General features: G+C 45.0%; 2 protein-coding genes across 2 annotated transcripts in view; one reads left to right on the top strand and one right to left on the bottom strand.

Annotated features, from left to right (window-relative positions):
• Positions 1-8,492, bottom strand: part of PI4K2A (phosphatidylinositol 4-kinase type 2 alpha) — a 33,221-nt gene extending 24,729 nt beyond the window's left edge. Inside the window, exon 1 of the mRNA XM_069460855.1 lies at positions 8,009-8,492. Within this exon, the coding sequence (XP_069316956.1) occupies positions 8,009-8,446 (438 nt within the window). The 5' untranslated portion in view covers positions 8,447-8,492. The remainder of the gene's footprint in view (positions 1-8,008) is intronic.
• A 6,280-nt stretch (positions 8,493-14,772) lies between these two features.
• On the top strand, positions 14,773-25,979 carry MORN4 (MORN repeat containing 4). The gene is made up of 5 exons (XM_069460539.1): positions 14,773-14,832; positions 21,835-21,932; positions 23,678-23,792; positions 24,220-24,329; positions 24,582-25,979. The coding sequence occupies exons 2-5, from the start codon at positions 21,866-21,868 to the stop codon at positions 24,728-24,730; spliced, it is 441 nt and encodes a 146-aa protein (XP_069316640.1). The 5' UTR covers positions 14,773-14,832; positions 21,835-21,865; the 3' UTR covers positions 24,731-25,979.
• The last annotated feature ends 691 nt before the right edge of the window (positions 25,980-26,670 follow it).

Below are 26,670 nucleotides of genomic sequence, written 5' to 3'. Positions count from 1 at the left end.
ATCCTCAAAGGTCCTTGGAAATACGGGATGCCTAGAAACTATGGCCCTCCCTCCTGAATGTTTTCTTCCACAAGCCAGAGCAGGCCCTCTGAGGTTGTTTTACATTTTACTCAGTCCCTCTTGTCCCTAAACTGATAATTCAAAGGAAAAAAAGAAAATATGGTATCCAAGTGATTCATCTTCATATCATATGACTCTCCTTCTCCCCTCACCTCACAGCCAACTCAAGCTAGTCTGGGTCATAAGACATTTTCCTGTTGTCACTTCCTGAATGGCAGGTCACAGCAGACAACATACACTCATCTGCCTCCATTAAGTAAATACTCATATTAGGAACTGGTTAGGTCCACGTCTCTAACAATAATTGTTCAAATCTTGAGGCCAGTTCCTTCAAGAAAGGCTTGCAAGGATTTCAGAGGGCAAAAGAAACACAGAACTCTCCTCCTGCCTCCAAAAACAATCAATTTATTCTCACAGACAAACTTACTTATTTACTGGCAAAAGCAAAATACATATATAAGTCTTCAGAATTACTTTTTTTTTTTTTTTTTTTTGAGACAAGAGTCTCACTCTGTTGCCCAGGCTAGAGTGAGTGCTGTGGCGTCAGCCTAGCTCACAGCAACCTCAAACTCCTGAGCTCAAGGGATCCTCCTGTCTCAGCCTCCCGAGTAGCTGGGACTACAGGCATGCACCACCATGCCTGGCTAATTTTTTCTATATATATTTTTAGCTGTCCATATAATTTCTTTCTATTTTTAGTAGAGATGGGGTCTCACTCTTGCTCAGGCTGGTCTCAAACTCCTGAGCTCAAACAATCCACCCACCTCGGCCTCCCAGAGTGCTAAGATTACAGGCGTGAGCCACCACGCCCGGCCCAGAATTACTTTCTTATCCAAAGCAGCTAGCAAGAGGCCTCAGTTAGCAGTCATCATCTCTGTCTCTGCTCCCCTGGAAACCCAGCCTTTGAATAACAAAGCAGCAATAGCAACAGGCTCACAACTCAGAATGACTGATGAGTCCACTGTAACTCTCTGGAACCTGGATAATGAAACCAAAAGGCTACTTGAAGCACGTCCCAGAACTCAACAGTCAGTTCAACTGAGGCAGAAAGTAGAGTTCAATAGTCTGGTCCCACCAGGCATGGTGGCTCATGCCTGTAATCCCAGCACTTTGGGAGGCCAGGGTGGGAGGATCGCTTGATACCAGGAGTTCAAGACCACCCTGGGCAACATAGCGAAACCCCGTCTCTACAAAATCTAAAAATAAGAAAATTAGCTAGGTGCGGTGGCGCATGCCTGTACTCCCAGATACTCAGGAGGCTCAGGTGGGAAGATTGCTTGAGCCCAGGAGGTCGACATTGCAGTGAACTATGATCATGCCACTGCACTCCAGCTCTGGGCGACAGAGTAAGACCCGGTCTCAAAAAGAAAAAGAAAAACAAAACAAAACCAAGCTAGTCACCAATGAAAGAGAGACCGAGACATTCCTACCACTAGTAAGGGCTGAAAAATATCAGGGCTGAGGCTAAGTGGTAAATACTCCCATTTAAAGAAAGCAGAACTTGAGGGCCAAGATTGCAGCCAAGCGTCATTTACAGAGTGACCTCTCAAACTTCTCAATTTCCTTCCACCATAAGCAGAATCAGAAAGCATTTAGTTGACTCTAAAAGCATTAGTAATTATGGTTATCTTGGTAGTACAGGGGTTTCATCAAAGAATATTGTCTGTGCTGCAACTGTATAGTGGTTAGAAAAAAATAATAAAAAATAAATACTGTCTGGACTAGACAATTGAGGGAGTGGTAGGATAAGAAGAATGAAGGAACAGAAGGGCATTCTGAGAGAATGAGAGACAAGTGCCTTTCAGGACTAAGTGTAGGCCTCAATTCAATTGAATTCTGTTAACATTTGCTCAGGACCTAGTTTGTGCAAGACGATGTGCAGGCATTCGGTGGGTTTCCTAGATAGAGACATAAAACAGACTCTGGTCTAATTTCCAAAGCTAATGTTCACTTTTTATAATAAACTATGTTACTAATAATCAAGAATACTCTCCTCATTCATAGAGAACAAACTCTAAAACCATTCAAATTAGAAAGACACCCACCGGTATTTAGCTGAGAAAGAAAATGACTACTGCCTAATTTTTCTCACCATTCTCTCTCTTTAATAGACTTTCAATTCCTTTATTGTATCTAGGAGAAAGCTTCAGTTTAATGCCAATATTTTAAAAAATGCCTTTCCTTAACACCCACTTACTAATCCCCCCTTTAACAAAGGGGAGAATGAGGCATAGATAACTTAAGTAGCAGTAGTCCATGAAGTGGGGGATAAAAACAGAACCACATAAGGAAGCAAGGGGCCACTCGCTGGCTGGTGTCAGGACCCACATCCAATTACTGGAACCTGGAACCCAGAGGGTTTCCTATGTCTATCCAGCAGCAACAAGAAGGAAGGTATTATGCTATCCTAAAAGAGGCCCTTTCCTCCAAGAACCTAAAATAAATGTATTTAGTTAGTTAGTAGAGACAGGGTCTTGCTATGTTGCCCAGGCTGGTCTTGAACTCTTGGCCTCAAGCAATCCTCATGCCTTGGCCTCCCAAAGTGCTGGGATTACAGGCATGAGCCACCACACCTGGCCCCTACAATTTAAAACAGGTCAAGGCCGGGCGAGGTGGCTCACGCCTGTAATCCTAGCACTCTGGGAGGCCGAGGCAGGTGGATCGCTCAAGGTCAGGAGTTCGAGACTAGCCTGAGCAAGAGCGAGACCCCATCTCTGCTAAAAATAGAAAGAAATTATCTGGACAACTAAAATATATATATAAAAAAAAAATTAGCCAGGCATGGTGGCACATGCCTATAGTCCCAGCTACCCGGGAGGCTGAGGCAGTAGGATTGCTTAAGCCCAGGAGTTTGAGGTTGCTGTGAGCTAGGCTGACGCCACGGCACTCACTCTAGCCCGGGCAACAAAGTGAGACTGTGTCTCAAAAAAAAATTAATAAATAAAACAGGTCAAGCATATCACTCATATTGCACAATGAAATAAATAGAAATGACCTTTTATAAAAGAGGGTTTTTTTTAAGTTTGGTAAATATGTAGTGGATGGTTCTCAAAATTTTTGGTCTCAAGACCCCTTTAAACTCTTCTAAAACTGAAATGTTAAAACTATTAAATTCACTTAATAAAAAATCCATTGCATGTTAACAAAAATGACCTATTTTTTATGAAAAATAACTATATTTTCAAAAAAATATTTTAGGCCAGGTATAGTAGCTCGTGCCTGTAATCCCAGCTAGTCAGGAGGCTGAGGCAAGAGGACTGTTTGAGGCCAAGAGTTCAAGACCAGTAAACCTCTCCAATGTCTGACTTAATAGATGACAACTGTATTCTCACATCTTCCTTAGTATTCAATGTTTCAATATTATATATTATGTAGTCTCTGGAAATCTCCACCCTATAGTCATAAGGAAATGAGAATGAAAAGAGTAAATAAAGTCTTAGAATTATAATAAAATAGTTTTAACCTGTGACCCCCAAGAAGGAACTCCTAGGGGTTTCTGGGCCACACTCTTAAGAACTGCTGTATTTTATGATAGAAGTTGGAGGAAAACAGCAGTCCTTGATTTAGCTATTTAGGTAGAAAGGCCTTTTTACATGTCACCTCTTACAAAAGGGAGCGAGATGGGCTACTTCAAATATATAAAACCCCCAAAGAGGATGGGCCTGAATACACAGAATGTAGCGAAGCAGATTTAGCCTGTATTTATTTTCCCACCCCACTGCCATCAACCCGCCTGCCTCACCCATTACAACCTGTGGCTTGGAACAGCTCCCTGTAAGAAATGCTAGATGATGCTTAAAGTCCCAAGACCTATATCTGTATATCATATACAAACTTGACTGCCTCTTAACATTTTAGTAAAATAACCTATTTGAGATTCTCTATTTGGTGACAGCTATCAGTGTGGTTCTCAACCAAGTGGAAGGACACCAGAATTTCTTGGAGGGTAGTTGGAAGATGCACGTTCAATATTATTACAATTGTATGTTTGAAAAATGGAAAAAAATACCATTTTCATGACAAAATCTTGGTGGATAAAGTATTTTTAAAAGGTTGGAAATCACTGATATGAGGCCAAATTCCTAGAACAGGTGGACACTGTAATTGGTATTTTGATGCAAATATCAATTAGCATTATCTAATGAATTACTACTCTCAATGGTTATGAAAGTATCTTCTCAAAATTATACTACTTTTGCCAGGTGTGGTGACTCATGCAACTCGGGAGGCTGAGGCATGAGGATGGCTTGAGACCAGGAGTTTGAGACCAGCCTGGGCAACATAGCAAGACCCTCTCTCTAATAAAATAAAAATAAGAAAAGTTAGCCAGCCATTCACCTGTAGTTCCAGCTACTCAGGAGGCTGAAGCAGGGGGATCGCATGAGCCCAGGAGATCTAGGCTGCAGTGAGCTATGATCATGCCACTGCACCCCAGCATCGGCTACAGAGCAAGACCCTGTCTAAAAAAAAATTATAATACTCTTCCCTTATTCAACACCATGTATCTAAGAAAGCCTAATCCAGAGGTCAATAGGTATATAACTTAAAAACAAAAAGCTCTGAGCTCCCGATAAGCACCAGGAACTATGCCAGGGGCTTTCATGTGTGACATCGCATTTAATCCTCTTAAACTGGTAAGTCACATGCTGTTCTATGATTCCTAGCAATATGAACATCTAGTATTAATCTAAACAAAAGAGAAAATGCCCCCAAATTCCGTAATTGAGTGAGCACAAGACCTGAAGCACAAGGATGTAAGTGAGGAGGGGAAATGGGAACACTCTTTACCATGACTAGCATTTTCTGTCTTACTGTTCCAGGTCCCCACTGAGGCAGAAATCCTCCTAAATAGGGAAATGGAATCAGGGCTGTTATCTTCAAAAATCTTTCAGACTAAGTTCCAAAAGTAGCTGTTGCAGAACTGTTGGGTCTCCCAATCTCTGTTCCCCCTTCTTCCCTGGACATAAGACCCCTCATTTTTAGCTACGCAAAAGAAGGACTGGAGTTCCCAGCTACTACTGCAGCTTAGGTCTAGACACTGGGATTTAAGCAGAAGAGTCTGGTGCAACGTCTAGGAAATGCCTTAAAGGGGGCATATTCTCCTTCTCCCTTTCCTTCTCCAACCAGCTGCAAAGCAGACAGATGCTGCAGCTTGAGTAGCTATTTTGGATCACAAAGTGGAAGCCACACACTAAGGATAGCTAATCAGCTGGATGGAAGGAGCGTACATACCCAATAAGGTGAAATGCCATGCCAGCCCCTAGCAGCCTATAGACTTCTTTTACCTGAGAGATAAATGAATCTTTTTTCAAGTCATTATTATCTTAAAATATCTGTCACACATAGCCAAATTCAATACTAACCAATAAGCAGCTGAAAAGAGAAATCAGAAATTCAGATGACTAACTCTGAGGCAGCAGAGCACGGTGGTTAGAAGCGTGCACTCCCGAGCCAATCTGCCTGGGTCCAGTCCTGCCTCTACCACTTACTGGCTGTGAGACCTTGAGAAAATGAGTTACACTCTGTGTGCCTCAGTGTTCTCATCTGTGGAGACAATAATAGTACCCACCTCCAAGGGTGCTTATGAGGATTAAGTGAGTTATTCTTTATAAAGCACTTAAAACAGTACCTGGCATATAGAAAGTGCCATATAAGTATTTGTTAAATAAAATAACTACATTTGGAGCAAAGCCGAAGATGTCAATTCCAACTACAGTGAGTCTGTGGGCCAGTCTAACCCACCATTCAGGACGTGGTCCTCTGTTCTAAACCGTATTTTCCTCAGTGGAAGGAGGCTGGGTCCATTAATAAGTTTTGTCAGGGCATCTATGTTTTGACTTCCCCTCCAAGAAAGATAGTAGCCTGGAATCCTAAAATCACCAAGATACATACCACCTATGGTCTGTCATTCTCTGTGGCCTATGTACTGAGATGGTGGTACTTTACCTGGCAGATAGACTTGAGAGATCATATTACTCCCACTTGTCAAAGCACCAGATCACTTCTCAGCTGGCCTAACACACTTCCAACAGATCTGTAACAGTCATGAAAGAAAAACAAAAATCTTCCTCCTTCCCCAGTACCTACCTATCAATGATAATCTTAGCCCCTTCTTAAGTGAGCCAGCCAACAAGCTAAAAAAAAACCAAAAAACAAAAACAACTCATACCTTAGGTCTCATTCTGTCCCCAAATAAAAAAAAATAAAAGCATCTTGTAAACATTTAGACCACAGGGTACTCATCTCTCACTGCTTCTAGAAATGATGGTTCCATTTGAGCTTTCAAGCTCCCTAAGAGACTTGGAAAGAGTTATTACTTTCGAAGTTTTTTTTTTTTTTTTTGAGACAGAGTCTCACTCTGTCGCCCAGGCTAGAGTGCTGTGGCGTCTGCCTAGCTCACTGCAACCTCAAATTCCTGGGCTCAAGCGATCCTCCTGCCTCAGCCTCCTGAGTAGCTGGGACTACAAGCATGTGCCACCATGCCCAGCTAATTTTTTATAGATATGTTTTTAGTTGTCCAGCTAATTTCTTTCTATTTTTTTAGTAGAGACGGGGGTCTCACTCTTGCTCAGGCTGGTCTCGAACTCCTGAGCTCAAAGGATCCACCTGCCTCGGCCTCCCAGAGTGCTAGGATTACAGGCATGAGCCACCATGCCCAGCTACTTTCAAAGCTTTTTCCAACTCAGTTTATGTAAACGTGGTGATAGAACTGCTCTTTGGTTCTTGATGATAATTCAGGGACAACTCAAATTCTGGGTGAATAACAGGTCATTCAATGAACCTAACCAAGAGCTACAAGTCACAGCCCATCCTGGCCACTCAGAACTCCTATCAAAACAGCACACTGCCCATCTAAAGAGTTGACACAGAAGAGATGCAGAGAAAATCCGAGGAAACTCTGACACCCATCATTTTAGTAAGTATAACAATAATACATTTTTCCAGTGAGCGATTCTAGCACATCTGAAAACTTAAGACAGGGATGACTTGATATTTCTTGTCCCTCTGTTCTTCCAATGATACCTCTGGTTTGATCTAAGTGCCATGAACTCTTCCGCAGTTCTCAAAAGGATAAAGACCACTTCTCAGCTGACCTGGTCACTCCATGCCCCATCTCATCCCATCACCAATCCCTTTATACACATGCATGGGACAAAATAAAGGTCAGCAAACACTCTGCCTTAGCTGAAAAGCAAAATGCTGATAGCCTTGGGAGAGAAATGAAAGTAAACGGTAGCTGACAGTCTCACGTTTCTAAAACTCCACATTCTAAACTGAGGAACCATCAAGAAGGATTTGAACCTTTTCCCAGAAGTGAGCAATAACCAGGACAGATGAAACTGGTGAGTCCTCCCACTCTATTATTATCGTCTTTCGGTAAGAGCGCTGGGACTGTGGCAGGAGAAACCTCCACAACACAGAAGGCTGGAACAAAATCCTCAGAGCCACTGATGGGTCGGTCACCCACTCTTCTCAATGAACAGCGACACACTGCTTTGGTCCGAAAAGAGGGAACAGGCCCAAAGCCCAACAAACTGGTTTGGTCCAAAAAAAGAGAATGAGCCTAAAGGTCAATGGCTGAAAAGTAGTCCCAGTAGTTTAAAGCTAAGTAAGCTACTAGAAAGCTGCATTTCCTCACGCGTCTCTGTCCACAGGCAGATTGCCCCACCACACAGCTGGGCCCCTGGCCTGTATCTGGTCAATTTCCTCTTTTCATTTTCCGCTCATTCCTACCCCACCAAATGGGTTCTGATTTATTTCTTCATTCCGCAGAGCTTCCCCATCTCCAGTCCTCAGTGGCATCCCAAAATCCTGCCGGGGCTCACTGTGAAGTTTTTCCCTTTTGTAGCCTTTCAAGCCGCTTCTCCCTCTGGCTGTGCGGAGCCCAAAACTCCCAGAGCCCCACCCGCCCCGAGCCCGCGGCTGCGGTCCCCACCCCCGCTCTCACCCCCTGAAGGTCCTTGACGAAGTAGCTTCCGCTGGAGCCCTGGTAGATGCGCTCCGGGAAGATGCAGCGCTCGATGGCCACCTCGGCCTGCCGCACCACCGCCTCGAACGCGGGGTCCTCCGGGAACTCATTCCGCTCGCGGTGGGCCTGCGCGGCATGCGCCGCCGCCGCCGCAGCCTGGGCGGCCAGGGCTTGGGCCTGCGCCGCCACGGTTTGGGTCTGGCCTTGGGCCGCCGCGCCCCGGGCCCGATCCAGCAGTGGCTGCCGCTCCCGGTCGTGGCCCGGCGAGCCCGGCGGAGAGGGGCCCGAGCCGGCCGCCGCCGCCACTCGGACCGCGCCCCCAGGCACCTGCGGAAAGTGAGCTCCCGAGCCCGACGGGAAGGTGAAGTCTCGGGCTAGGGTCCGCTCGGGGGACACTAGTGGGCTCGTCTCGTCCATCCCTCTGGCAGCCGGCTCCGGGACCTGGCGCGCTCCACACGGCCAAGCTCGCGGCCGCGACCAATCCGCGACACCCCCCAGTCCCCTCCCGGCCAACCCGGTCGCGGCGCCTCCTTGGCCCCGCCCCCACCCTGCCCTGTTTACTTGGCGACGAGTAGTCACGGCCCCTCGCGCGCGGACGGTAGCCAATCAGAACCTGCGCCTACGCCATCGCGGCCTCCGCATTTTCCTCCCCGTCACCTTCTGTGAAGACCGCGCATGCTCCAGGAGCCAACCCGGGTCAGGCACGCCCTCTGCCCCCTGACATGCCAGACCTGCACTTGGCTCCCAGTTGGCTGAGCGGTCTTCGGGCGCTTTCAAATCCGCCACCTTCCTATCAGTCACTCAATGAATGTTTATTCTGAGCCCGTGATGAGACTGGAGAAGTCTCATTTTTGTATCCACTTCATTCAGTCGTGCACGAATTCATTAATTGAGCACCTACTACGTTCTAAGTGCTGGGGAGACAGCAGTGAAGTAAAGAAAAAAAAAAAAATGAAAAACAAAAAAACCAAAAAACCACCTTGCTCTGCTTCAGTGAAATCCCAGCCCTTGTCGACCTAAAAAGAAGAAGCTGAGGCAAAATTAAGGTAGAGAGTTTACTTGGGCAAAGCTTGAGGATTGCAACCCAGGAGCATAGATTCAAGTTGCCCTGAATGTACACTCTGATTATCAGCAGTTACAAGTGGGTCTTTAAGGAAAAGAAGAGGCAGTTCCTAAATTATTTACCAAGAATTTACATTAAAATAACAAGCTATTGGCTGGGCACAGTGGCTCACACCTGTAATTCCAGCATTTTGGGAGGTGGAGGTAGGAGCATCACTTGGGGCCAGGAGTTCTATACCAGCCTGGGCAACTTAGTGAGACCTCCTCTCTATAGAAAATTTAAAAATTAGCCCAGGGTGGTGGTGCAGGCCTGTAGTCCCAGCTACTAGAAAGGCTGAAGTAGAAGGATTGCTTGAGCCCAGGAGTTGGAGGCTGCAGGGAGCTGTATGCCACTGCACTCTAGCCTGGGCAACAGAGATGGAGCGAGACCCTATCTCTAAAAAAATAAATATGTAAAATAAGCTGTTGATTGGCTATGCATTGTTCTTTGTATCACAGATTCCAGGAACATGAAGATAATAGGTGAAGCAGCTAGTCTGGAACAAAATGTCTTTAAACAATTACCCCCAGGGTTTTTAGATATTCCTAAAAAAAATAAGAAAAACAATTGCCCTCCGGGAATGGACATGGGAGGCTTGGATGAAGTCCAACACTCAAATCTCTCTGGGCTTGATGAATTTTGCACACCTCACATAGCTTAGATGGCTCTGAGCTATTACACTGTGCCTGGCCCAACTGCTCAATGCTTATATGTTAATTGAGGAAAGTTATGGTCCCATGAGACTAAAAAGTTCTTACCACGAGGTAAGAGTCCATCACTGTTTTATTCACCACTGTAAAACCTCAGTGCCTAGACACAGTAGGTGCTCAGTACCTTGTTTTTGTTTTGTTTTGAGACAAAGTCTCACTCTGTTGCCCGGGCTAGAGTGCGGTGGTGTCAGCCTAGCTCACAGCAACCTCAAACTCCTGGGCTCAAGTGATCCTCCTGCCGAAGCCTCCCGAGTAGCTGGGACTAAAGGCAAGCGCCACCATGCCCGGCTAATTTTTTCTATATGTTTTTAGTTGTCCAGCTAATTTCTTTCTATTTTTAGTAAAGACGGGGTCTTGCTCTTCCTCAGGCTGGTCTCGAACTCCTGAGCTCAAACGATGTTCCCTCCTCGGCCTCCCAGAGTGCTTCAGGACATTGTTATTAGTGGAAAAGGGAGGACTGTATCTTCCTTCCCTCCGAGGCACACAGCTCTCTGAGGCAGTAGGAGAAAAAGAGCCAACAAAGGAAGCTGAAAACTCCAAAACAGTTCGCATACTGGGGCAGGCTAGAGAGTCAGCAAAGGCTTTAAGTGGGGCATGTGCTATGAGCTAAGCCTTAAAGGAAGAGTGTAATTAGATCATTGGAAAAGAGGAGAGGAAAAAAAATGGTCCAGAAAGAAGGAGAAGCCTGAGGAAAAGAAGAGCAAGGCTAGAGCATATAGGGAACTGACAGCGCCCCACCAATTCGCGGGGAAGCAAGGTTAAATTGGGTTACCAAAGCCTCATAAGCGGAACAGAGAGATCTCCTGGCATGTACAGGGCCACAGGGAGTCTGAGAGAACAGTTCTTGAGCAGGGAGGTCATTTAGAGTGGACCAACTCCAGGCCCAGGCACCCGAAGTAATGCTGGAATGAGTATGGGTGGCATGTAAAAGAGGTTGCCTAGTTGGCGTATAGTTGTCCCTGGGTATTATAACCCCATCTAACCAATCTGGCTCAACTTTTGTATAACAAAGTTGTGAGTTGTTTTTCAGTTGCCATGGACCCCCAGCTTGAAGGTCAGGGAACCTAAGTATGCCCACATGAACCAAGTGTGCAACCAAAGGCAGAACCTTAGTGCTCCAATGGAGAAGCAGGGACTGAATTAAGAAGTGACACCGCCTGGCGGGATCCAGGATCCAATTAGACTGAGCCCTGGTGTCACCCCATGCCAGAAGCCAGTCAGACTATGTTTCCTGGCATCACTCCATTGCAAAATCCTATCAAATCATGCCTCATTACCCTGTGACTATAAAACCAGCCCAACCCCCTTGTTTGGGGACACACTGCTTTGGGAACTCTATCCCTGGTGTAGTCCTTATTTGCACCAAGTAATAAAAAAGCTCCTTGAAATAACCAACTTGGCTGTGTCTATGGACTTGATAACCCGCCAAGCGAACAAACCCGTCTGTTTGGAAGGTAACAGTATCCACAGGGATTGGTTCCAGTACCCCTCACGAATACCAAAATCTCCCATGCTTGAGTCCCTTATATAGATAGTGTAGTATTTGCACGTATGGAAGAAAAATAAAATCCTAACACCCCCCCGCCCCCCCCCCACACACAAACCAAACGGATCCTTCTTGGCCAAGGAGATCCCAGGCAAACTTTTAAAACCTGAGTTTCCTGACCATGACAAGATAGGAGGTGGTTGGTCATGCATCAATACACCTTCTTCCTCACTAACCATCAGCAGACTGTTTTTCCTAAGAGTTAAAACAGAAACAACCTTAGAAAACAAAGAACAGGAGATTCCTCCACTGATTTCAACCAACAGCCTGACATCATGACCAGACTCCCTACCCTTTTCATGATTTGGACATGACAGCTGACCAGTTTTCAAAGCATTCCTTCCTGATAAACTGACCATGCAGTGGTTCTGATCGGTTTATGGAGGCTATGCACAAAGTCCCTTTGCGTCCTGTGTTTCACCTTTTGACGTATAGAGCCTAATTTTTTTGCATTTTAATGTTGTCTCCTCCCCAAAGTAAACATGGGACATTTGTAACATATATGTTTGCTTACCAAACATGTGTGTGACCCCCCCCTTCATGAATATCCATGATTCCTGTAACCTATTAAATACATATACATAGCCAACCCATTTAGTATAAAACTCCTGTCTCACCCCTGGCCTGCTTTCATTCTCAACCAAACGCTCCCCTTCCCAACCTGCAGTTTGCAACCTATCATAAGAAATAAAGTTTTTGGCCAGGCATGGTGGCTCATGCCTGTAATCCCAGCACTTTGGGAGACCAAGGGGAGAGGACTGCTTGAGGTCAGAAGATCAAGACCAGCCTGGGCAACATAGCAAGACCCTGTCTCTAAAAAAAAAATTTAAAAATAGCCAAAAGTGGTGGTGCATGTCTTTAGACCCAGCTACTCAGGAGGCTGAGACAGGAGAATCACTTGAGTCTAAGAGTTTGAGGTTGCAGTGAACTACGATGATGTCACTGAACTCTAGCCCAGGCGACAGAACAAGACTCTGTTTCAAAAAAAAAAAAAAATCCACTGAAACTGCTGCTAATCAGAGTGTATATTCAGGGCAACTTGAATCTATGGGTTACAATCCTCAAGCTTGGCCCAAATAAACTCTTTACTTATATTAATTTTGCCTCAGCTTCTTCCTTTTAGGTCAACATAATTAAAATGTATGCTCACACTACCTTCTGAAGTATAGAATGTGATGGTTAGAAGCATAGGCTTGAGAATCAGAGACATTTGAGTTTGAATCCCATCTCCATGATGATTAGTTATTTTGGCCAAGTTACTTAACCTCTCTAAGCCTCAGTTTCCTCATCTATAAAAAGGGAATAATCATCCCTATGGTACTTAAACAAGAATCAAAATAATGTATATAAAGCACTTACCATAGTGCTTTGTACATAAACAGCACTCAACAAATGGTAGCTTTTTATCAGCGCCGAGGCTATTGTTAATGTTGTTTTTGTTTTTATGCTTAAGGTAATCAGCAGACTAGCAGTATGGGTTTTCACAAAAGATGACTAGCCATAGGGCTATATCGTTCTTTCTTTTTCATATTTTTTTTTTATCTCCATGAGTCATTTGGGAATGATTTCATTCTTTCTTGAGTAAAATTGTTGCCACAGCTAACTAGAAGAACAGAATTGAAAGAACAATTATTTAATTATATGCATGGGAATGTCCTAAATCTTTTTGGCCAAATAAACCATTCTAGACAAAAGTTCATACAGATGGTTCAATTGTCCCTTTCAGTTACAAGACATGCAATTCATTTTCCTATGTACACATCAAATAATTATGTGATGGCTGCCTCTTGTGTCCCAGGGGTCATCGTCACATAGATGATCTCTTAGTATTGTAGAAACCAACAGGAAAGCTTCTCCTTTGCCCTTTGAAGTTTCACTGAAAAATCAGCTCCCAAAAAAAAGATTAATCAGTGAAAAGACATACAAATTTATTGACATGTACACAGGGAAAACCACAGAGTGATTACCCACCCCACAATGGGGTTCAGACGCTTACATACCATCCTGGCAAAACATGTTATGGAAGAGAGGAGAAGAGGAATTCTGTTGAGGGGCAACAAATGATTACTAGGAAGAATGAATGGATTGGGGAACTTATAAATAGTTATTTGGAATCTGAGTGACCCTGAGAGACAGTCTTTACCTTGTGCAAGGGTCTGTTTAAGTGTGGTTACATCTTTGGTCTTCTTTTCTGCAATAGATAGTGAGATAACAGGGAGGGAAAGAAAAACCTATTGTTCTCCTTGCTGGGTCCGGGATTTAGGCCAGTACAGGAACTTCAGAGCCTGCACTTTGGGAGAGAAGCAGGGCAGGGGTGAGAGATCTTGAGACTTCTTCAGTTCAGCAAATTAAAGCGCCACATTTTGGGATATTGGTTTCCGAGCTCCAACATTACCATTCATTTCATTTAACCTGTGAGCTTCAAATTATGGTCAAGATAAGTTCCTACATTTGAGATTACAGATGTGTGCTGCCTCAACGAGGATCATTATTACTATCATTTTCTATTCTACAAATAAGGAAATCCCAATTCAGAGAAGCAATTTGCTTACTCTCTTCATGTGCTTGCTTCCTCTTGATAACATAGTCTTGGATTTTTCCACCTGCATGGAGTAAGGCAGTAAGTCCCAAGAGAGCAGCAATCATGGCTTTTCCAGTTTGACAGAACCTAGCATCATGCTGCACTCACATTGTTCGATAAATAAACATATGGATACTCGCATTGGTGTGCATGGTATTTGGGAAGATTTGCTCCAATCTTCGCACTGTATTTTAAACACAAAGGGTCTGGGTAATGACAAGAGCAAAAAAAAAATCCTATAATGACTGCAAAAGTGTCTTGATATTATAATGTCTGGCACAGGGTTATTAAAAGGCAGTTGCCCGTCCAGCGCGTTACAATTTACAAAGCTGCCTCTCTACAGCCAGAGTTAGGTTCTGTCTTAAACTCCGCGGCGGCGCCACTTAGAACAGAGTGAGGATCGGAGCAGGGTCCGAGCCGCTTGAGCCCATCGAGTTCACTGTTGCTTCTGACGCGGGTTTGATTTTCGTTTGGGGTTAACATTTCAGCTAGACAGTCTCTGGGTGGGTGAGACCTGGGTCCCCTATCTTTATTTGGGTTGCAGAGGTAGGACCGGGGGTTCAGCCCCACCCCTCTCTCAGCTACTTGGCTCTGGCTCTCTGAACACTCTGCCCCGCACAAAGATGGCGCGGCGGCGGGCTGGGCCAATGGGGAGTGGCGTTGCTCCCGGTTGCCTAGGTAACAGCCAATGGGTAGCCGGAATTGTGCTCAGTGCGCCTGCACGGGATGGCGGCGTCAAGTTGGGTAGGCACTGGTGGAAGTGGCGGAGAGGAAGGTGGCGGCGGGGCGCCCCGCGGAGCACAGGTCCGGGCCACTGGAGCCCTGCTTCGGGACGTGACTATCATCCCGAAAGGCCGAGCTCAGGTTGGCAGGCGGCGTGAGTGGGAGGGGGCCGGGAGAGTGTGGTCGGCCAGGTAGGGACTGGGGTGCCCAGCAGGAGGTGACCCAGCTGAGGGGCGCGGCTCCATCCCAGACGCACTCACCGTAGGGCGGCTGCCGTGGGGGTCCCACACCCGGGCCTCCAGTCTCGAGCTCGGAGGTCGAGGCCCAGGAGAGCCCACGGCTCTCGGGATAGCGAGCTGGGGACGCAAGGCTGCGTCACGAGGGAATGGCAGACCTGTATGAGCATTAGACCCTGTCGGGGCGGTAGATCAGACCCGGGTAACGGGAAGGAGCAGGGCTAGCATGCAAGAATGGTGTGGAAGAAGGTGTTGCCTTGTTGAGGTCTAGGGCTTTGTTTGCTCTGGGGCCTGCCTCTATCACACTCCGGTGGAAAGAACTCCCACATATCGAGGCCTGGGGAATGGGATGCCACAATCAGTTGACGGGTGGCATCCCTGCCGTCTAGCATCTCCAAACTGCTTAGGCACCAGCAGGACTAACCCCGCTGTATTTGAGCCCAGCCCAGGAATTCTCTTTTCCTTTGAAATAGAATAGTATCACTCCTTAGTTTCCATCACCCCCAAGTCGTTGTCCTCACTGTCTTCTTTTTTTTAAAACCTTCTGTCTGGTGTCAATATTTTCTTCTACTCTTTTAACTCTAACCGCCCCAGGGTATTCCTAAATGAGACCTTTATATAGTAATAATACATTTGTTTACTTTTCACATGGGGAGAGGAGAGGTTAGACTTAAAATAAAAAACAGTTATTTCAAGCTCATTTAAAAACACTTTAAAAAGAATATTTGAGTTTTGTTCTAGGTTCCTAACAAGCCTAATCTTTGTTCATCAAAGCCTTCATTTTCTTCTCTTTAAGATGGTAAAAGCCTTCTTCATAAGTGAAAGAACTTTGACAAGACTGTCCTACCATGGGAGGGGTGGCTTTGGGGAAAAAATGTGAAGGTGTATGTGGGTAGTTAAGGTGGCTGTCTCCAAACAGTATTCTCTAATTGAAAATGTATTCCCCTTTATGTTTTTTTAAAATCCTCTTAATTTGGACATAGGTTACTATGAATACTTAAATGTTTTTAGTTTGGTTTCTTAAAATTAAAAAAGATAAACAGGATAGAAACAAACATTCTGATTGTTGTTTCAGAGTTCTATTTGGAAATGTCTGGGGCAGAAGAAAATAAAGATAGCAGGAATGTAGTCTATTGTACAGACTTATAGTGTATTGCTTTACAAGGACAAAATAGTAATTTTCTTTTATGTAAATGTTTGGACTAATCCTTTGCAACCCATCTATCGAGAGTGCAGAAAGGGTGGGTGTCTGTTTAGAAGCGTGAATCATCTTGGCTTGTGACTAGATTCCATGTCTGTATCTGGAGCCTAAACCCTTAGGCCCATCTATTCTCCTTTAAGAGATTATTTGGATAACTGAAGCAAATACTGATTTGCATCCCTTATTAAAGTGTTGGACTTTTCATTTTTCATCAGTACTGACTGTGCTTTATTAAACTAGATTTGTCTCAATGACTGTGGTTACTGACGAAATTTCTTTTGGGGTCAGTGGCTGTACAGCTATTAATCAGCATGGCTTATTACAGAAGTCAAATTAAAATCCTGACAGTGTCCCAGATAATGACAAAATGAATTATTTGGGAACATGTAGCAGTTTCTAGCCAAATGTATTCAACCATGCCCTGAGACCCATGGATTCTATATGTGTTCCTTTTAATTAGCACTTCTGATTGTGGTCTTGGGAATGGATGTCATTTTGACAAGCATCTGTTGAGGGGAATTTGCTATATTTCTCTACATCAAAAAGGAACGGAAATTTGTAGTAGATACTATTGAAAACCATAGGAGAGAATGGTAGCAGGGTCATGTTGAGAGATAGTGTTCTAGTTACTATTCCTGCATAACAAATTACCCCCAAATTGAGCAGCTTGAAACAACCATATGATGCTCATGGATTCTGTGGGTCAAGAATATTTATTTGGCACCATGGGGATGGCCACTCTCTTCTCCATGATATCTCAGATGGAATGCGTGCTCAGGGCTGGGAGCTAGAATCATCTGAAAGCTCATCCACTGGTGCTTGATGCCTGGGATAGTATGGTTCAAAGAGGAGGACAGCCGACGACAGCACAAACATATGGCCTTTCTTATGTGGCTTAGCTTCTTCACAGCAGGTTAGCCTCAGAATAATTGGTTTTCTTATGTTGTGGCTCAGATCTCCAAGTGTGAGCATGCCAGTGAGTAAGATGGAAGTTGCATCACCTTTTATGATCTAACCTCAGAACACACCATCATTTCCATCGTGTTCTCCTGGTCGAAGCAGTCACAAGCCTGCTCAGATTCAAGTGGGAGGGGAGTTAGACTTCACTTTTTGTTTATTTATTTATTTTTAGACTTCACTCTTTAATGGGTCAATGCAAGGTCAAATTATAGATGAACATGTAAGACAGAAGATATTGGCAATATCTTTGGAAATACAGTCCATGACATTTGGTATTAAGAAGATAACCTTTCAAATTTCACTGGCTTCTTTAAAATATTTAGGGTATAATCCCCAAGAGCTAACAGGATACCAAAAGAGTGATTAGGTTTACAACTTGAGAGCTAGTACTTTGTCCATAAATAATCCTCAAACTGGGAAACATTCCCTTCTTTCAGGGGCCTTCTACTGTTTTCTCTGGAACAAGATGGGATGCTGTTCTTTGGAAGTTGCAAATAGCCTTGAGGAAAAAATAAACAAACACAGGGGTGCTCCCCTAATCCTCTGTGTAGTCAATACATTCCTCACATCTCACTGCAATAACTCCAGATTTTGAGTGAAGACAAACTGGTTAGCTGCTGCCAAACATCTAAAGGAGATGCCCTTATCATCTAATCTTTCTGTATAAATAATGACTTTGTGTTTATGTTTTGGAATGGTTGTTTGATTATAAGTTTGAGTAGAAGATACAGCCCTTTAGTTTCTGACTGACGTGTTTTGAAGGAATGAAATTTGTACCTCAAGCTGACTTAGTGCTATGACTTAATTAGTTCTGGGAAGAGCTGAAGCTGGCCCGTGGCTATCAAAATGCCCGTCTGGACTGGAGTTTTCTCTGCAGTTCTGATGGAAAACTGCTTCTCTTCCTCTCATTAATGTTGCATTTGCCATGGAGTCATGTTGACCTCTACCCCAGTACCCTCTGATGCTGGGCTGATGATAAGAGGCTTGTGAGCCTGACATTGGATGCTGACCTCGTGGGACATTGATAGGACCGAGATGGCACAATAGGTACTAGCATCACCTCTCAGAAAATGGCCCCCAGAGGTTTGGAGGGGCTCTAGTACAAGGAGAAAGGTCTTTACCTCAGGTACCGCCTGTGTGAGAGAGATTGGATGTGGAGTTCCAAGTGATAACTGGAGAAGGGAAACAATCCTGTGGGAGTGGCCCGCAGACATCTCTAGAAGAGCTTTCACAAAGCCAGTCTTCATTATGGGGCTAGACATGAATGTTTCTCCATATTTGGTTGAGAGCACAGGAATTCTCAGAATTCATCTGTCCTCATAGCTGGGATGAAACTAGAGCTTTGAGACAGAGCCAGGCCTTGGAGGATGTCACTGAGCCCTGCTCTGGTAAGGCCTGGCTGTTTTCACATCAGACCATTTCTGGGCTTTTGGTATCTGTATCAAAAATCATTATGATAGAAGACCAAAATTATTATTATTTATTAATTTTTTTTTTTGACACAGAGTCTCGCTGTGTTGCCCAGGCTAGAGTGCCGTGGCGTCAGCCTAGGTCACAGCAACCTCAAACTCCTGGGCTCAAGCAATCCTACTGCCTCAACCTCCCGAGTAGCTGGGGCTACAGGCATGTGCCACCATGCCCGGCTAATTTTTTCTATATATATTTTTAGTTGTCCAGATAATTTCTTTCTGTTTTTAGTAGAGACGGGGTCTTGCTCTTGCTCAGGCTGGTCCCAAACTCCTGAGCTCAAACAATCAGCCTGCCTAAGCCTCCCAGAGTGCTAGGATTACAGGCATGAGCCACCGCACCCGGCCTAGTTGAACATTTAAAGCATTGCTTTTGTATAAAATATATCAGACCCCTCTTGTGCTATGGATCCGTGGAACTCTATCTTGATTTTCCTTAGTGGAAGCAGCAATACAAGCCTTTACATTGGGTGTGGTTTTGGCTTCTCTGGGACTTAAAGGAAAAGGAAGCTAGCCATTGGCACAAGGCCCCCAGGGATTTAAGAATCCCCTCCTGTTCTGAGCTGGGTGCAGTGGTGTGTGCCTATAATCCTAGCTACTGCAGAGACTGAGATAGGAGAATTGCTTGAGCCCAGGAATTTGAGGCCAGCCTGGGCAACATAGCAAGACCCCATCTCTAAAAAAAAAAAAAAAAAAAAATCCTCCTGTTTTGTCGATTAGATCTGGCCCCAGTGCTATGAAGAAAAGGTGTACTCGTCCTATTGGGTCTCAGTCAGGTGCCTGAGGGTCAGACTCTTGGTTAATTACTAATCATGGGGACCTTTCAATGGCGATTTATAATTCAGGGCTTTCCACACACAGTATTTCCATTTATTGTAGTAGTCGTCCACAAACTTTCAAGTAAGAATCTAATGATGTGCTTGTTAAAACTGCAGATTCCCATGCTCCAACTGTACAAATTCTGATTCTGTAAATCTGAGGTGGGCCTAGGAATCTGCATTGTCATAATCACTGAGAAAACATTATATTGCTTAGGTCTGGGAAAAAGATAAAGGGTTCACTAAAAAGACCTAGGGAATTAAAAAAGAAATAGGGACTGGACTGCATTTTTTTTAGTATATCAAAGGATTCTATCTGTGTTTATATTTAATGATATTTTAGGTATCTTAACTCCCTTCTTATTGGATATCCTTGAATACAAACATTCTTTTACCGCTGGTATGAAGCCATATCTAACCAGTCCCCCGAAATGTTCTTGGTTTTTTTCCCTACGATGTATCTGTCATAGTCATTCCTTCTGCTCTCGTTACACTGTCCAGAATGATACCTGGATGTATCAGTTAGCTTTAGCTGGGTAATAACATACCACCCTAAAATGTAGTGGCTTGAAACAACAGCCATGTATTTATCCTATGATTCTGTGGGTCACTGGTTTGGGGCTGGGCTCAGAAGGACAGCTCTTCTGCTCTTGCCTGAGCTCTTTCATGCATTGGTGGCTGGGCTGGAACAGGCTGTCATCATCCAGTAGACTAGACTGGGCTCCTTCACAGGGGGGCACAACAGGGCCAAGTGCAGCCAAAGGGCAAGCCCAATGCACTGGTGCTTTTCAGACCTCTGCTACATCACCTTTGCTAACATTAAATAGATAATGCAGAGCAAGGCACATAGCCAACCAAGATCCAGTCGGGGGAGGAATAAATAAACCCTGCCTCTTTGGGAGGATCTGCCATGTCACATTGCAGGGGCAGGTATGGAGGGAGAATAATTGCATCCATTTTTACAATCTACTGAAATATCATATCTCCCTCCTTGCAAGCTTTTCTGACTATGGTCTTGCTGTTCCAACCCATCCTGCTTCCGGCTGCCACATTCACTTCCCTTAAACACTGCTTTCATCATACTACATTCTTATTCACAAACCCCAGAGGTGTCTTCTTTTCCCCACCTTATCTGCTATAAAATTCTGCCTAGCTTTCAGCAGTCTCCTTGAGCTAGCCTGACTTAAAAGCAGAGGCTGTACGGTACAGGAAGAAAGAACTAGCCTCAATCAGGAAAAGCTCTTGTGCTAGTTCCAGCTTGGCCACCAATAAACTTCATAACCTCTCTCGTCATCTTCTTCTCCATCTGTAAAATGAGAGAGTTTAGACTAAATGCATCAGGTTCTTTTCAGATTTAAGATTTTGGCTGAGGCTAGGCACAGTGACTCACACCTGTAATCCCAGCACTTTGGAGGCCAAGGCAAGAGGATCTCTTGAGCCCAGGAGTTAGAGATCAGCCTGGGCAGCATAGTGAGACCCTCATCTCTACAAAAAAAAGAAAAAAGATTTTGGCTGAGGGTACCTACACAAATTTATTTCCTGTTACTTCCTAAATAAACCCTCAGCTGTAGTAAGACCAGGCTTCTTATTTTCCCACTGAACATCCCATGTTTATGTTGCCCTTTGTGCTCTCATCCCCATGTGTTCTCAGTCTGGCTTGCCCTTTGCTTTCTCCACTGTTGGTTTTAAATTCTGCCCATCCCTTGTCTTTAATTTCTGCCATACAAGGTGGCCCTTTTTTTTTTTTTTTTTTGAGACAGAGTCTCACTCTGTTGCCCAGGCTAGAGTGAGTGCCGTGGTGTCAGCCTAGCTCACAGCAACCTCAAACTCCTGAGCTCAAGGGATCCTCCTGTCTCAGCCTCCCGAGTAGCTGGGACTACAGGCATGCACCACCATGCCTGGCTAATTTTTTCTATATATATTTTTAGCTGTCCATATAATTTCTTTCTATTTTTAGTAGAGATGGGGTCTCGCTCTTGCTCAGGCTGGTCTCGAACTCCTGAGCTCAAACGATCCGCCCACCTCGGCCTCCCAGAGTGCTAGGATTACAGGCGTGAGCCACCTCGCCCGGCCCAAGGTGGCCCTTAATCACATTATCTCTGCTGTAATTCAGTGTTTCAGCTTGTCAGCCTTATCAACTAGATTGTAAACTCCTCAAGGGAAGAGACTATATTTTATACATCAACTGTAGATTCAGCCTCCATTTCCATCCCAGATCATAGAAAATAGGACCTGACTGGAAACTTCGAAGACAAATGAGAGGATAAGAGTGCTTGGGCAGAGGTGGAGATGATGATGGTGGTGGTGGTGATGGCTGGAGAGGTGGGTACTTTTGTTAAATGTACCCCAGGTAGCATATACTTGCCAGGCTGGTAGCCTTTAGAAAGTATCTACAAAATTGCTTTGCCGTCTTTCCTCCAGCCATCCCATGACACTGGTTCTCCTTTGCTTATTTCTTGCAGTTTTCATCCCTTTCTTCTGTCAGCTGTCACCATGACCCTGACAAAAGGTTCCTTCACCTACTCCAGTGGGGAAGAATACCGTGGCGAGTGGAAGGAGGGTGAGAAGGAGCCCTGGAGGGTGTCCAGTGATGAACACTTCATTTGCTGGAGGACAAATACATCAGAATATATAGCCAACTTTACGGATCTTCATTTCCAACCCCAGGATTTAATTCCAGATACTTTATTTTATTTTAGGATTAAATAAAGGCATTAGAAAACGCTTTTGTTAATCTAACCTCTAAGAATGAGTTACATCTTTTCAATTCTAAATTTGCAGTGTTTTAACATCCTTTCATCTTTTAGTGGTGTTATTTAGGAATGTTTTAAATAAATGCTAATGTACCCAGCAGAGTAAAATGAATTAAGTGCCTGTAAATTAGAGGGTACAGAATTCATTGCAATGACTTGGTTCCAGTGAATCATAGGAAGTTACAGAAGGTCTGGAAATTAGGGCAGACACTCAAGAGCAAATGACATTCATTGCCTTGAATTTCCTGTGACAGCTCATTATGTTTGGAAGTATCTATTCATGGGAATAGTAAAATTCTTTGTAGCCTGAGACTATCCAGGAAACAATTTAATATCGTTCAGTCTAGCGACGTTAAAGCCTCTTGGGTCCAGTCTTAGGAAGCCAAGAACTGCTCTGAGGAAACTGGAGTCTTCACGCTTACCTAGGTGAAGGGCAGTTCACGTTCCCTGCAGCTGATAAATTCTTGAGCTTTGAGAAATTGTACAGGTGTGATGTGACCTTGTTTCCTTCAATCCCGGGCCTCTCCTCCTGCCTCCCAAATACCTGCTTTTCCCTTTAATATGGGCTGTGAGAGGAAAGACTTCCTGCTGGGCAGTCTGTCCACCAAAAGAACCCCTCACACTCTGTTTGAAGGGCACGATTGCTCCCCCAGCCTCTCGTTCTGTTTTCTGCTCAGTTCAGTGGGTAAGCACAACCCTATTGACGTAATGCAGCTCAAACCAATGTTGCTGTTCAGGCTGTTAGTAGCTTCACGGTGCCAACGGGTACTTTTATTTTTTCTCAGAGAGATAACATAGGTAAATGTTGAGGGCTCTGATTTAGGCTGCTTGCTGCATTTGCATTCTTGCTCTGCCACTTAGGGCTCGGTGATCTTAAGTTATTTAGCTTCTCTTTGCCTCAATTTCCCCATCTGTAAAATGGGAATAAAAATAGTACTGTGGCTAGGCATGGTGACTCATGCCTGTAATCCTGGCACTCTGGGAGGCCGAGGTGGGAGGATTGCTTGAGCTTAGGAGTTCAAGACCAGCCTGAGCAAGAATGAGACCCCGTCTCTACTAAAAGTAGAAAAATTAGCCTGACATGGTGGCACACACCTACCTGTAGCCCAGCTACTTGGGAGGCTGAGGCAAGAGGATCGCTTGAGCCCAGGAGTTTGAGGTTGCTGTGAGCTATGATGACACCACTGCACTCTAGCCTGGGCAACAGAGCGAGACTCTGTCTCAAAAAAAAACAAAAAAAAATACTAAAACAATAGTATTCTGCATACCTCATAAAGTTATCATGAGGATGAAATAAGACAGTAAATACAAAATGCTTAGAGGAATGGCTGGCACATAGTAAAGGCACTATAAACATTAGCTGTTGTTATTTTCAAGTGCTCTCTTATCATTCATACTTGGAGTGACCTGCTTCAAATTGGATGGTTGTGACATCTGCTTCTCTTCTCTCCTTTGTGGATGGGGTGACAGAAGGTAAGGGATGCTAGATGAGTGAGAAGGGACCCTGAAGCTGCCCCATCCCAACCTGACACCTGTCCTCCTCTTTGCTTAGGTCGCAGACATGGTTTTGGTCAACTGATGTTTGCAGATGGTGGCACCTACCTGGGTCATTTTGAGAATGGCCTCTTTAATGGCTTTGGGGTACTGACCTTCTCAGATGGCTCAAGGTGGGTATTAGGTCATTCTTTTCTCAGCTTTAAACAGGGGAGGCTCTGATATAAAAATAGGGCATTGGTAAATAAATGGTCAACCCTGAGCTTGTCCCAGGTCCTACAGAACACAGGCAAGGAGTAGGCAGTTCTTTTGTTGGTTATTTTTTAAAAATAGATCTAAAATTTGAATTGTCAAGGAGGCAAATGACCTTCCACCCTACCTCCATTCACTTCTTATCTTCTTTCCTTGAGATTAGGGCCTCCTATCATACATACGCTCTGACCCTTCTCTGCTGGTTGGGAATGGGTGGGTGGAGCTATGAGACAAGCAGAATCAGCTCTGCTTCTGGGCGTTATTAAATAACAGATCGGCAGCTGCTTGACTCAGTTAAACTGAACAGTTAACTTCCCACTAAAGGCTAACTTCTTGGTGTTTCTGCAGGTATGAGGGGGAGTTTGCCCAGGGCAAGTTTAATGGCGTCGGAGTCTTCATTCGACATGACAACATGACCTTTGAGGGGGAATTTAAAAATGGCAGAGTAGATGGTTTTGGTAAGTTGCAACCCAGCAGAATGGGTGACTTAGGTGAGCGCAATGTAGGTGGAAATATACCTTATTAGTTTTAAATCTTCTGTAGATGTCCAGCAATCGATAGTGATCTTGCCCTAATGCCTATCCATTGAACTCACCAATAGTGTCCTCCGGGACAGAGCTGCCGGTTTTTCTCGGCCTTTGCATATCAAGCTGATCTCTGAGATGCTGAATGCCATTGTCACTCCCATATTTTCTCTGTCCTCCTCAAAGGCCTGCTGACTTTCCCTGACGGCTCTCATGGAATACCTCGCAATGAAGGTCTTTTTGAGAACAACAAGCTGCTGCGGCGTGAGAAGTGCTCTGCGGTTGTCCAGCGGGCCCAGAGCGCCTCCAAGTCAGCCAGAAATCTCACTGCCTGACGGGGCACTGGGCACCAGCTGACAAGTCTTGGGTAAAGCCGATGCTCCTGTTGTTCACTCAAGGTAAACTAATGAACCAGATCCGAGACGAGATGACAGTGACCGTGGAGCAGAAGCCTGTGATGTGCTCTATCACCCACCAATCAGGAATTTGATCTTGGAAAAGTGCTGAGGATTCTGGCCCATAGACCCTGCGGCAGTTGTTAGCAGTTCTGTCTTTCCCTGACCCTATGTGCTAGAGGACAGATGAGCTGCCTTTTCTTACTTGTTGATACTCTCTGTTCCTAAGACCTTGGGTTACCCGGTGTCTTCTGTAGCCTTCTTCTTCCTTGGGATAGGCGGAGTCTGCTGCAGCCTTCTGTTATACTTCCTTTTCTGCCACATGATAGAGTCTTCATTCTGCCTACCTTTGGGGCAGATGATCTCAGCCTCAACTTAGGGCCAGTGCTTGTGCTACCCTGGAGAAATAAGGAAAAATATAAGGGTGGCTTAGACAGTACAGCAGCCCTGTGAAAGTCAAGGCCAGAGCTTTTCTGTGCCCCTCATTCACTGCTGCTTGGAATCATGGCTCCAGGCTTCCACTTTGTCATTCGTCTCTTCTTATTGCCCCTGGGAGGGATTTAGTAAGAGTGCTGTTTCCTTCTCCCTTGACTTTACAAGCTGTCTTCCTTCACTGAGTTACAGCAGATGATCCCTGTTTGTGCCTCTCTCCTTCCTTAGATAAGGGACAGGATCCCTTTATGGGCTAGCCAAGAAAGAAGGTGATATAAACAGTAATCTTATAACATGTATTCAGACTTACTCCAGGGCAAAGGGCAGAATATTTGGGCCACTTCAGGCCCTACCACCGAGTGAACTGAATCTATAAAGGTGGCCTGGGCTGACACAGTTCCTTCTCAGTGGACCAGTAGCTCACGCTCACCTCTGCCCCTGGGGTTATGGTAGAATTGGACCCACCCTAGGACTGCAGGGAACTAAAAGAGCATTTGGCTCTTTGCACTTGGTTCACTGTAACTTTTCTAGCCTTGACTGTCAGGCCTGGGATCGGACCTTGACTGATAGGATCCCTGCACAGTTCATCACAGAGGCCCCCTGTTACCCTGTGACCCAAACATGCCCCCCAGGCACCTGTCCTCACACTTGATGTCTCCTCAACAGCAGATTGTGGTGGAAATTATAGCCGTGTGCCTCTCTTTACTCTCTGAATTGTACTGTAGAAACAAGTGTTTATGAAGAATAAACAAATCAGCAGAACTGCCTATACCTAGTTTTCCTGACTTTCTGGCCCTGCATCCTCATGAATATCAACCCATTTGCTGTTTCTAAAAGTGAATCAGGAATCAGGGGCTTGGAACTGATGCTGCACACTTTACTACAAAATATCTAATTTTCAAAACCTCTACAGAGTAGGAGGTATGAACTTTTTTGTATCAGAGAAGCTCAGGTTGCCCAAACTAGTAAGGGCCCTAGAGCTGGGTGGGATTTGTATCCCATCTTTCTAATTCCAATTCCCATTGCCCTGGGCTCCTCTCACCCTGAGACCTGTTATTGCCAGATGTCATGGTTACCTCTGGAAAGTCAGCTCCGGCCTGGGTTTCCCTTTCTTTGCAATGAATAGAGCAGTGGAACACTCACCTGCCACGCTAACCCTTTTATACACATGCTCGTATTCGGTCCTCACCACAGCCCTGGGAGGAAGGTGCTGTTACCATCCCTGTGTTTCAGGCGAGGCCCAGGGAAGTTAAGTAGTTCCCCCAAGGTCCTGTAGACTCTAAGGGACAGAGGTCAGAGCTTAAACCCAGACCTGTTTAAGCCCAGAGACTGAGCTCTTAACCAGTACACCAGCCTGCCTCCCTGGCCCTAACTTCCCCCCCAGCCCTAAACCTGATTCTCTGAGTCCAGCTCCTCTGAGAGTTGCCTGCGAGAGGACCCAGGGGCTA

Source organism: Eulemur rufifrons, chromosome 28, assembly GCF_041146395.1.
Source record: "Eulemur rufifrons isolate Redbay chromosome 28, OSU_ERuf_1, whole genome shotgun sequence".
Classification (NCBI taxonomy): domain Eukaryota; kingdom Metazoa; phylum Chordata; class Mammalia; order Primates; family Lemuridae; genus Eulemur; species Eulemur rufifrons.
This window is presented reverse-complemented; position numbering and strand designations above follow the sequence as displayed.